The 13,523-nt window shown below is 32.1% G+C and overlaps 1 protein-coding gene across 1 annotated transcript in view; it reads right to left on the reverse strand.

Annotated features, from left to right (window-relative positions):
• Positions 1-11,239: 11,239 nt before the first annotated feature.
• Positions 11,240-13,523, reverse strand: part of LOC127073435 (protein ENHANCED DISEASE RESISTANCE 2) — a 35,675-nt gene continuing 33,391 nt past the window's right edge. The window contains exons 21-22 of the mRNA XM_051014583.1: positions 12,420-12,521; positions 11,240-11,529 (exon numbers count right to left, since the gene is read on the reverse strand). Coding sequence (XP_050870540.1) covers positions 11,437-11,529; positions 12,420-12,521 — 195 coding nt within the window. The 3' untranslated portion in view covers positions 11,240-11,436. The remainder of the gene's footprint in view (positions 11,530-12,419; positions 12,522-13,523) is intronic.

The raw sequence follows: 13,523 nt of genomic DNA on the forward strand, positions 1-13,523 counted from the left end.
AAATAATTGTTATGCACTGTCAGTGTAAAAAAATTTACACGGTAAATACATCACAATCATCCGTTTGGGTTACTTTACATGTGATTATAGAAAAATTCAAACTTCTCTAAAAAAATCAATGGCGGTAATTAATTGACAGTGTAAAATATCTTTACACTGTGCATTTCAATTAAACTCATTTTATAATATTTAATAAATTATATAAATATTGAGAAATGTAGTTGCATTATTTTAATAATTAAAAAAATATAAAATAATGTAAAAAAATTAGGTAGTCAATTTAAACCACCAAATTGTGTGACATTAAAATATGAGTGTGGTTAGATGTTTCAAAATAAAAAATACACGTGTCCGTTATATGTCATAAAAATAAATACCATCTGAATATTTACGTGCCTAGTTATTAACTTAGTTATATTGTAGTAGTTTATTGAGGAAATGGGATATGCCCTTACGGTACAAAATAACTTAGTTAAATACTTAAATTAATGATTTGGCTTGGTTGATCGATGAATTTCTATTAAAATTTTAACATTTTTTATGTTTAATTTATATTTATTTTTCTACTAATTAAATATGAGTCACTTAATAAATTTTTTTAATATAAGTACGGTATGTTCCTACAAGATATTATTTTTAATTCAAGTATAATTTAATTTAGTAAATAATAATTTAAAATTTTACATGCGTTAACTATATGTTGTTTCCTTCGAAATGAGCAAATTTTAGTTTATCACTTTAATTCTTTTTCTAGATTCATTTTTTTAAATTTTTTTTATTTATATTTTTATCTTTATTTATATATTCCTATACTTTATAAAAAATATCAATTTATATATTTTTAATTAATTTATTATTTTAAAAAACTATTTTTTAGTTTTTATTTTATATTTTGAAATATTTTATAAAAGAGTTTCTGTAATCAATTGTTCAATATTTTTAATTTTTATTTTGTATACGGGAAGTTTTTGCAAAAAAGTTTTGGTAGTCAGTTTTTAATATTAACTTTTATTTTGTGTATCGAAAGATTTTATAAAAGAGTTCTGATAGTTAATTTTTTAAACTTTTATTTTGTGTACGGAAAACTTTACAAAAAAGTTCTGATAATCAGTTTTTTAAAATATTTTTTTATTTTTATTTTGTGTATTAGAGGACTTTGCAAAATAGTTTCGATAGTCAATTTTTAATATTTTTTAATTTTTATTTTGTATATTATAAGACTTTGCAAAAGAGTTTCGATTGTCTTTTTTAATTTTTATTTTGTGTAACGGAAGACTTTGTAAAAAAAATTTGATAGTCAATTCTTAACATTAACTTTTTGTGTATCGCGAGATTTTGAAAAAGAATTCTGTTAGTCAGTTTTTAAATATTTTTAACTTTTATTTTGTGTATCGGAAGATTTTCTAAAAGAGTTTCAATGATTAATTTTTTTATATTTTTTTATTTTTTAATATATTATTTATATGAGGGTATTTTGATAAAAAAATATAATGTATGTGTAAAGAAATAAATGATAGGGTATGGTGTGTGGAGTAAATTTTTTATCTTTCTAATATGAAGATTTTGATATTTTGGTCCTTGACAACTTGGTAAAAAAATTACATTTTTATTGGCTTGAATGAGGTGGATTTTTTTAATTATTTATGTTTTAAAATTCACGTGGATTTTTGTTTAAAAGAATTATTTTTTTTATTTTTTGTTTATCATTCGACACCTTTTGCTGATTCTTGATAAGATTCTCTTCTAAGCACAAACTAATATGAATGAAGGGTGAAGAAAGAAATAGCATAACACTGTCATATTTTACTACAATAGTCTTGAACGATTTATATGTGAAAATAAATTATACTAGTAGCTATTCCATCAATTAAGACCAGTAATGACAGAATAAAATAAAATAAAAATAGTTAAATAAAATTAAAGATCTAAATAAAAAATTAGAAAAAAAACTAATTTTTGTTTTAAATTGAAAAAACATTACATAGATCTTTAAAAATATTCACCTAAATAAATCACGTCAGCAAACATGAATATTTTTTTCTAGGATGTCAATTAAAAGATAAACACAAAAGAATTTTTACATTATAAAGATTTTTTTTATCTATAACAATATATAAAAAATATATTTTATTTTGATATAATCTTTTTTTCTATCAATTTTATCTTTATTTTATTGTATAATTTACTTATTAACTTTTATTAAATTATTATTAATTTTCACATAGTTTCTTACTATTAACTTTCACATATTATAAATTTTTTTAAATTACATATAAATATAAAATATCACATATATTTTTATTGATGAATAAATTCAACTTTCTAGAATCTAGTAGTAAATAAATCCAAACCTGCTCATTGAAAAAAAAAAAAATTTAACTCTTTTATTATTCAAACTAAAACGTTAAACTTGAAAATTGTTAAACTTGCAATTCAACTTTAGCGAGTGTTAAATATTTAAAATTTTAAAAAAATAGTATAATTGTAATACTCTTTTTCATTAAAAAAATCAAGACTTTAATTCTAGATATAATTTGAAAATTGTATAAAAATTTTAGTGTTTGTTTTATGTATATTTTATGATGCACTTAAGAAAAAACGATTATGGAAGTCATTGATGTTGATGGGAGTTTATCTTAAAAAAATAAATAATAAAAAGAAAGTGTACTCCGGTGGTTAATCAAAATGGTTTAAAATGTTGTTGATAAAGAAAGAGAAGTTATGAGTGTTCTTCAAACTAAAACGATTAAAATGGACTAGTCTATATATTTCGGTATGAGATTATTGGCGTTACATCAACAAAATTGATGTTTTCAGTAGGCTTTGCCTATTTGGAATATCAAAGAGTTGTTCTCTTTCGAGAAATTCCTACCGAATATTGTGGTGACAAACCGAGAACTTCCGTTGATGAATGTAATTAAAGTTGTGTTTCCAAATTTAAGTCATCTATTATGTTCGTTCCATATTTCAAAAAACGTTAGCATGAAATGTAAAGAGTATGTTAAATCAGAAACACATAAACATGTCATGGATCTATGAAACAACATTATGTATGCTAATAGAAAAATTGAGTTTATCGCACACTTGATGCACTTTGAGACTGTTTGTGCTGATATTCCTTTATTTGTTAAGTATGTGAGTGAAACATGGTTGACACTTTATAAAGAAAGATTTGTTGTTGTTTGGACTAACATAATCACTCATTTAGGGAACAAAACAACGAATAAGTACACAGGCTTCTTTTTTATGTCATTATATTACTAAACATAATTTATCATGTTGACTCATTATGGGTTAATTATTGTTTTTAGGGTGGAGTATGCTCATTGAAGACCAAAAACATGTTGACTACAAGTCAGGGTGATTTATGCCGAAGTTGGGATGCTGTGAACACCGTGTTGATGTTGCAGCTAGGTTTAATCAGGGTCTCGTTTCAAAAAAGTATTGTCAATATTGAGCATCAGTATAACACTCCATTCTATACCAACTTGCACGATTTTGTTTCAAGGTAGCGTATACATCACATTGGAAAGGAACTAGAAAGGGTAAAATTTGTTGGTACAAGCAAAGATACTTGTGGTTGCTTCATTAGAACAACACATGAGTTACTTTGTGCGTGCCAACTTGCCGATTTCCAAATACAAGGCAATTTTGTTCCTTTAGATCCAATTCATGTTTTTTTTGGAAGAAATTACACATTGAAGAGCATGATGTCAATCATTAAGAAAGTGATACACAATTGGATTTAGAAGCTGATTGTGAAGAGTTGAAGACATATTTTGATACTTTGGATATTGTAGGCCAGAGGGTGTTGAAGAAAAAGATTTGGGAACTAACACATCCATCCACAACTTTTATGTGTCCATCACTGGTGAAGTACAAGCCAAAGATGGGAGTTAAGAAGAGTAGAAAGGGTGAAGAGAGTGACGTGCATCGTCATCCTTCACAATGAGAGTATGGTCAAGGCTTGCAGGGAAGTCGGACTACAAAGAGATCATACACGAAACCAACAGAAAATAAACCGTCAAGTTTGTCAGGTCAAAGTCAACTGTCCACTACATCTTCGAGGCATCTTTACTTGTCTCAGTTTCCTGGTTTCTTGCATCCATACATTGATGACATTGTTGATGTGGGTGACGATGGAAATTGTGATTTTCGGGCTATTGCAGCTTTACTTGAATGGGGCGAGGAGTCATGGTCGTTGATTCAGACGCAATTAGATACTCAAGTTCATCAACACGCTAAATTGTTTTTCAATTTGTTCTATGACACAATCTCTGAAGTTAGGAATGCCTTAAAAGTAGAACACTTGGGTGTGCAGGGTCGAGAAAAATAGATGACGATTCTTGATATGGGTTACCCTATTACTTGTTATTGTCCTATTTGTCTCCCTGTCAAACAGGCTTAACATTACCTTTTCCCCTCTTACCTTAGCTCCACCTATGTATACGAGCAGACATAAAATCATTATTGTTGATTTTGCCAACAAAAATCAATGAGCTCAGATAAATTTGAAACCTGATAGTCCATTACCTCCCGTCAGTGACCGTTGGAGACAAAACTGTATTGAAGATGCAAAAGCATGAGAATAAGCATATACAAGACAAATTAGACACTACAAAGATGAAGTTAGGAAGTCGTCCTAATTTATTTTTTAATCTTGTATGTAACATAACTTTTGTGGAAAATATGTATCTATTATATGTGTTATCTATTAGAAGTAATTCATATTTATTAATTATATTATTTTCTTAGCCCCTAAGTTTGTTAGAGGGTATTTTAGTATTTTATCCTATTCTAATAACCCTAGTTTTAGCTTATAAATAGGGTGACAATCATTGTAACTTTTATCATGTTTTGTAGCCGTCATTCTCTTAATAGAATATTCATCTTTCATTCTACCTTTGCACCAACAATTGGTATCTAGAGCTCCGGTTCAGATTCATTGGGAAACACGGGAAACACGAGTGAACGTGAGGTCTTGTGTGTTTGATTTTGATTCTTAGATTCGTGTTGAATCTTGAACAAAATATGATCAGAATTTTAATTCTGTGGGTTGGGAAACACTGTGTGAGAAATCTGAGTGTACTGTGCAAGGTAGAAAGATGAACGGAAACGGCAACATGAACACCAAACTTCCAGTATTTGACGGTAAAAACTGGAATCGTTGGATGATCCAAATGCGTGTACTGTTCGGTGCTCAAGATGTTCTAGATCTTGTCACTGATGGTTATGTTCCGGTAGCAGCAGATGCGACGGATGAACAGAAAAACGCGCAGAAGGAAGTAAGGAAGAAGGATCAGAAAGCATTGTTCTTCATTCATCAATGTGTTGATGTAAATGTGTTTGAGAAGATTGCAGATTCAACGACAGCAAAGGCTGCGTGGGACACACTGGTTAGATGTTATGGTGGTGACGCATCAGTGAAGAAGGTGAAGCTTCAGTCCTTGAGAAAGCAATATGAGAATCTCAACATGAAGAATAATGAGAAAGTTTCTGAATACATCTCCAGAGTGATTCTGATCACTAATGAGATGAAAGCGTGTGGAGAAACTCTTTCTGAAGAAACAATCATGGAGAAGGTATTGAGATCTCTTACCTGTCAATTTGATTACATTGTGGTAGCAATAGAACATTCCAAAGATCTGAGCACCATGAGAATTGAAGAGCTGCAGAGCAGTCTAGAAGCGCAAGAGTTGCGTTTAACTGAGAGAACTTCTGAAAGGGAAGTAGAGCAGCAGGCTCTGAAAGCAACTTCTGATAGGAGGTATCAGAAGCAGTCAGAAGCCAGGAGAAGACCTGATGGTGGTCAGAAGTCAGAAAGCTCAACCTCTGATAGACAAAAGAATGCTCAGAAGGGAAAAGAGAAGTATGACAAGAAGAAAATCCAATGTTACTGCTGTAAGAAGTTTGGTCATTTTGCTAGAGACTGTTGGTCAAACAAGGAGAGAAAATCAGAAGAAGCAAATATAGCCAGAAGTTCTGATGACGAATCTGTGCTATTGATGGCCTCTGAATCTGATGATATGGATCTGATAGACTGGTGGTATATGGACACTGGCTGTTCAAATCATCTTACTGGAAACAAGAAATGGCTGGTTGACTTTGACTCTGAAAAGATGACAAAGATCAGATGTGCTGATGACAAATATCTTAATGCAGAAGGTATGGGAAATGTCAGAGTGATTCTGAACAATGGGAAAACAACATTGATTCAGAACGTGTGGTATGTACCTGGCATCAGAAGCAATCTGATGAGTGTGGGACAATTAATTGAGAAAGGTTTTTCAGTTACCATGAAGGACAATCTTCTGAAGCTGTATGACTGCAATCAGAAGTTGATTATGGAGTCAGAACAGGGAAGGAATAGAACATTCAAGGTGAATGTCAGAACTGCAGACTCAGAATGTCTTAGTGCAACAAGTGCTGAGAAGGAGAGTGAGTTGTGGCACAAAAGATTTGGTCATTTGAATTTCAGAAGCTTAAAACATTTAAATTCAAAGAAGTTGGTACATGGAATTCCTGCAATTAAGAAGCCTGAAAAGTCATGCAAAGTTTGCATGGAAGGAAAACAACCACGATTGCCATTTGCGTCAGAAACTGCTCCAAGAGCAAAACATGCCTTGGGAGTTGTACATTCTGATGTGTGTGGTCCATTTCCAGTAGCATCGATTGGAGGGAATAAATACTTTGTGTTATTTGTTGATGAATTCACAAGAATGACATGGGTATCCCTTATTAAGTTTAAACACGAGGTGTTTGATGAATTCAAGAAGTTCAGAATGAAGGCTGAGAATCAGAGTGGTCAGAAGTTGAAGATTCTTAGAACTGACGGTGGAGGTGAGTATAACTCCAAAGAGTTCCAGAAGTTCTGTGAGGAGAATGGAATTGAGCATGAGGTTACTGCTCCTTATACCCCTCAACACAATGGTCTTGCTGAAAGAAGAAACCGCACTTTGCTTGATATGGTGAGAAGCATGCTAAAGGAGAAGAAGCTTCCTCAGAAGCTCTGGGGAGAAGCTGTTGCCACTGCAACGTATGTACTCAACCGATGTCCTACGAAGAAGTTGAAGGAAATAGTTCCAATACAGAAGTGGACTGGAGATAAGCAAAGTGTTAGTCATCTGAAGGTGTTTGGTTCTGTTTGCTATAAACATGTTCCAGAAGCCAGAAGACAGAAGCTAGATGATAGAAGCAAAGTGATGATTCTGATAGGGTACCACAGTACAGGTGCATACAAGCTCTATTGTCCAGAAACCAATAAAATTGAATTCAGCAGAGATGTGATTGTGAAGGAATCAGAAGTTTGGAATTGGGATAAGTCTCAATCTGATTCTGATGTTAGAACTTCTGAAGAAAGGTCAGAGTTAAGAATTTCTGAAGTTGGAGTAAACTCTGACATTGATTCTGATTCTGATAGTGATTATGACTCTGGAGAAGACTCAGAAGATGAAGGTGACTCTGATGATCCAGACTCTGATGACCCAGACTCTGATGGTAATCCAGATTCTGGTGGCAATTCAGACTCTGGAAATATGCCAGCCCCTGAAGATGGTCAAAGCTCTGGAGGAAGTCAACCATCTGAAGCTAGAAACTCTGAAGCTCAAGACTCTGAACAAGTTTAGAGACCACAAAGAATCAGAAACATCCCCAGAAGATATGCAGAATTTGACATGCTGCAAGACACTGAAGTAGACTCTGAAGGAGAAGTTATTCAGTGTGCCATGTTAGTAGACTCTGAACCCATAAATACAGAAGAGGCTCTTAAGCAGAAGCTCTGGCTGAAGGCCATGAAAGAAGAACTTGATGCTATAGAGAGAAACAAGACTTGGAAGCTGACAGAACTTCCAAAAGACAAGAAAGCCATCAGCGTCAGATGGGTTTTCAAGCAGAAGTTAAAGCCAGATGGTTCAATTGGCAAACATAAAGCAAGGTTGGTAGCCAGAGGATTTCTACAGAAACCTGGGTTGGATTACTCTGAAGTGTTTGCACCTGTAGCAAGACATGAAACAATCAGAATGGTGATTGCAATAGCTGCTAACAGGAATTGGCCTCTGATGCATTTAGATGTAAAATCTGCATTTCTGAACGGTCCATTAGAAGAAGAAGTTTACGTGTCACAACCTCCTGGATTTGTGAAAAAGAATCAGGAAGGGATGGTGTACAGATTATACAAAGCTCTATATGGATTGAAACAAGCGCCCAGAGCTTGGAATCAGAAGATTGATTCATTTTTCAAGAAGCAAGGCTTTCAGAGATGTGAGATGGAGTACGGTGTCTATGTTCAGCATACTTCTGAAGGAAATATGACTCTGGTATGTTTATATGTTGATGATATACTGCTGACTGGAAGTTCTGAACAGGAGATAGCCAAGTTCAAGAAAGTTCTGATGAATGAATTCGAAATGACTGATCTAGGCAAAATGACATACTTTCTAGGGATGGAATTCAGATACTCTGAGAAAGGTATTATTTTGCATCAGCTCAAGTATGAATTAGAACTTCTGAAGAGATTTGAACTGAAGAATTGTAAGATTGCTGTCACACCTTCTGATACAAATCAGAAACTGGATTCTGACTCTGATGGAAAGGATGTGGACGCTACAACCTTCAAACAGTTGGTTGGTTCTCTGAGGTATTTGTGCAATACCAGACCTGATATTTGCTATTCAGTTGGGATGGTTAGTAGGTTCATGAGTAAACCTAAGTGGTCCCATTACCAAGCTGCTGTCAGGATTCTGAGGTATATCAAGGGAACTCTGAAGTATGGAGTATTATTTCCTTCTGGAAGAAAGGATGAGTCAGAACTTCTGAGTTATTCAGATTCTGATTGGTGTGGAGACAGAGTTGACAGAAGAAGTACATCTGGGTACTTATTCAAATTTCTGGGAGGTCCAATTTCTTGGTGTTCCAAGAAGCAACCTGTTGTGGCATTGTCAACTTGTGAAGCTGAATACATTGCAGGTGCGGTTACTGCATGCCAAGCTGTGTGGATTCTGAATCTATTGCAGGATCTGAAGATTAAAGTAAACAAACCTCTGAAGCTGATGATTGACAACAAGTCTGCAATCAATCTTGCCAGAAACCCAGTGTTGCATGGGAGAAGCAAGCACATTGAGACCAAGTATCATTTTCTGAGACATCAAGTTCAGAGGGGAGTGTTAGAAGTTGTACACTGCAGCACTCAGAAACAGTTGACAGATGTTCTGACGAAAGCTATCAAGACTGATCAATTCCTCAGATTAAGGGATGAAATTGGTGTTACAAGCTTTGATGGAATATGAATTAAGGGATGGTATTAGAAGTAATTCATATTTATTAATTATATTATTTTCTTAGCCCCTAAGTTTGTTAGAGGGTATTTTAGTATTTTATCCTATTCTAATAACCCTAGTTTTAGCTTATAAATAGGGTGACAATCATTGTAACTTTTATCATGTTTTGTAGCCGTCATTCTCTTAATAGAATATTCATCTTTCATTCTACCTTTGCACCAACATTATCGAACCATTTATGCAATCCGCTGTGCCAAAAATACCGAAATTTCATGTTTTTGGAAATTCTGGGCTAATATCGGAAATTTTAAAATTTTTGGTATTTTGGAAATTTTAAAATTCTGGAAATTTGTGACATTTTACGCAAAATGCATAATGTTCGATATATCTCTACCGAAAATTTTGAAATTTCTGATATTGTTTTATCGGAAAATTTAAAATTTCTGATACGTTTTTATCGAAAATTTTAAACTTATGGTAGATGTCTAACAATAGCGTTAATACAAAATTTTCGGTATATATTCAAAATTTTCAATAACATACGGTAAGTTTCAAAAAAATTGGAATTTTGTGAAGAGTATAAAGGTAAATTTGCTCAAAATGGGGGAGGAGGGGGTCGTCGGGTTCAAGTGGGGGAGTGTCAACTTAAATGCTCCCTATTAGAGCTAGTCCGTATGAGCCACGGTATCCGTTAGGTCCGTCTTACTATAAATTTAAAAAAGTTATATTAATATTTATATTATTTTATTCTAAAACAATACATTGATCTTCCTTGCCCCTCCAAAATTATATCTATAATTTATCCAATACTTCTCATTTAAATACATTAATATAATCAAAGTAATATTTAATTTTTGTATGTATTTTACTTCACAATTTTCTCCTTCTATTTGTTCTTATATTAAATATTTGAATATGACTTCATATAATTTAGACATATATTATATTTAAAAATATGTTATAGTATTTATAAAAAATAATATTGTACTTATATATTATGACATATACATATATTTTGTTACAATATTTATAATAAATATTATGAGTTTTTATTTTAATTATTGTAAATAAATAATTTTGAAAAATAGTTCGTTTATGGTTAAGTAGTCCAAAGTTCGTATAGGACCGACTTCGATAGTAAATTTTGAATTCATATTACAATAAATCTTTTTTGACCTAATCCTAAAAAGCAAAGACCCATCAGAGCCGGCCTGAGTAATCCGTTTTGAGAGTTCTACTTCAAACAATGTAAAATAAAAAGAAAATGACAACATATCGATTCAATTCACATTTTTTTATAGGTGTAATCAATTCACATTTTTTATAGGTTTAATATACAAAATACTTGTTAACAAAGTATTATACAGGTAGGGCACAATCTCAGTCTGACTATAACAACTAGATTACAATTTATGAGGACTATCATTTCTTTAATGTCTCTTTTCTACTCTTTTCCCCCTCAAAACTCTTTTCTCCTTTCTCCTCTTCTAAACTTGAAAACAAAAGCTTTAGAATATGTTTAATCGAGTAATTAAATATATATTTTAAATTAATTTTAAATAATTTAAATAATTTTCTTTATTTCTAAATTCTATTGCTTGAATAGAATAATAAAATGTTTAATTGTCATTTTTTAAACCGTTTTTAAAAATGTTATAAGGTTTATATCATATTTAAAAAATGTTATAAATCAATTTGACAGTTTTGAAAAATATAAAGATCAACTTGCAAAATTTAAAATATTATAAGAATCAATTTGATATTCAGATGGTATAGAATAAAAATCAAATTGATATTCATATGATATAGAATAAGATATAGAAATTTCAAATTTCTTATTTTTATGTGTTATTTAAAATTTAGACAAAATACTCTATAAATTCTTATAGTTTTGAAATTTCTCCAATGTTTTTAATTAAAACAAGATGAAAGAAAAGTATTACTGTCCACCAATGAAGAACGTGTATCCCACAAAATCACACTTTTAATTTTAAAATACTTACATGACATATAATTCTATTAGATAATTACACTTCAAGTGCATTTTCTTTAATCTCCAATGAAATTTACATCGAGGAATTTGAATTCCCTAAAATAAATAGCATTCCCTCGTCCAAACACATTATGGAACTGAGTGATTTAATATTTCTGGCAGAACACCTTAAACCTCCAATGGTATGGCAGATTCAAGCTTCAAACGGTTTAATCGGACAGTTCCAAGAATGTATTCTGGCAGCTCCGCCTCTTGTTGTGCCTGCAAATATAACATGAGTCAATATCTGAAATATATGGTAAGCATATACTGATGAAACACGGTTGATGCGTATCTCTGAATACTTGCCACACAACATTAAAATGTAATAGAGGTAAACACAATCATGCAAGAAATGACATGCACCAAGAAGCCTAACATATAAAAACTGCAAACCTTCTGCATGTTATTGCTATAATGAAAGGATAAATTTTGGGAGAGAGGTAGTTCAACTAGTTTGAGCGGTAGTAACATTTCATTATATTTCTCATTATGTATTAATGTAAACAAGTTGTTGATACTTATAAATCAACAACAATGACAACAAAAATAAAAGAGAGACAACAAATTCAAAAGTTGGGTTGTCAGCTTATTTTTGTTTAGGCTAGATACAGGCTTGTAAAAACCTAAGAATTACTTCAATTGCTTATTCTGTCAGAGAGGGATGTTGATATAATCAGTTCCAGCCATTCCCTTCTAAAAAATATTCAGGTTTTGATATAGTTAGTTGTTCATTTTATGTATTTTTAACATAATTATAGTATATGCCTTCTGAATAAGAGCTAAGCCATCTTTTTGCCAAATAAAAGATAACCTGTGAGAAGAGATCCAAATTCCAATCTCTCTTCACATATTAGTATACGGCACTAAATAGAAATCATAAATACAATCCTATCCCATAATGAAATTAAAGGGTAAACAGAGACACTCTTTGAAGAACATCCCTCCCTTTCCAATACACAAAAGAATTGCATAAAAGCACAGTTCCATAAAATCACAGTTTCCATATTCTCGCCAAATATCAAGTCTATATCAAAAGAAACTAGGGAAGATGAAACCAATAGTAGATAGTTTGTCCCGAATAATTATGACAAGAGGCAGAAAGCACAAACCTCTATCAAAATGGCAAGGTCGACGACTAGGCTTGTAACATATCCTAGAACAAGGCTAATGACACCTCTAGCTACAGAGGATGATCCAATGTCAACGTCAATCTGCATAAATACAAAAGATTACCTTCAAAGTTTAATCATTTTTGACAGATGAAAGTGAAATTTATTGGACAACATGAAGTGACCGATAAATTACTAGTATATGTATACAGAAGCTCAGCTCAACAACCAACTAGCGTATTATGCACACAATTTCAACAAAGTTGAATTGGGAATTTACAATGATTAGGAAAATTCAAATTAAAAAACGTACACATGAATGTTAATGTTTTGTAGGCATTAGCATGGACCGCGCAATTTATATGGGATACCTTAAATTAGCCTGATATTAATAACAATCCCGATCCAATTTATATTACATATGGTTTTTATATGGTCTTAAACAAACACCTTGGATTTGGTCAGAAAGATATTTTGCATTGTTGCAACTTGGGTTCAATCAATCCTAGTAAACCTATCCTTTTTATTCACACTTCATGGTATTGCTTATTATCTACTAGATCTAGATGACATTATCATGATTGGGATTTGTTGGAAAATATATTATTTCCGATTTTATTATTGTCTTTAATACTATCTTTATTTTTCTTTATTCTCCATTAAGGAGAAAATCAATTGTAATAATTATATCTTCACTATATAAACCAGCCTAAGGCTAACAGTTTTTACCTATTTTTTCCAATATGGTATTAAGAGCACTGGGTTAGGGGTCACTGTAAAGCTTTCCACAACCTGTGGCCTTCCCCATCACAGACCTACATCGGATCCAACCAAGGCGAACAACCGCAACCTCTGGTGGTCATAAACAATGGCAGTAATGACTGCAACAATGGAATCAGGAACAACATTGTTTTTTGTGACAGTTATTCCAATATAGACGGTAATGATCAAGAGGGTTTCTCATACTTCCCTCAAGGTCAATATCCCTAAAATGAATGGGAATAATTATAATGAATGGGCTCAAACCGTTCGGTTGGTATTGGATAGCAAAGGAAAATTTGGTTTCTTAACAGGAGCACTAGCTGAATCGGCAACAGGAGACCA

The sequence above is a fragment of the Lathyrus oleraceus genome, chromosome 4, assembly GCF_024323335.1.
Source record: "Lathyrus oleraceus cultivar Zhongwan6 chromosome 4, CAAS_Psat_ZW6_1.0, whole genome shotgun sequence".
NCBI lineage: Eukaryota > Viridiplantae > Streptophyta > Magnoliopsida > Fabales > Fabaceae > Lathyrus > Lathyrus oleraceus.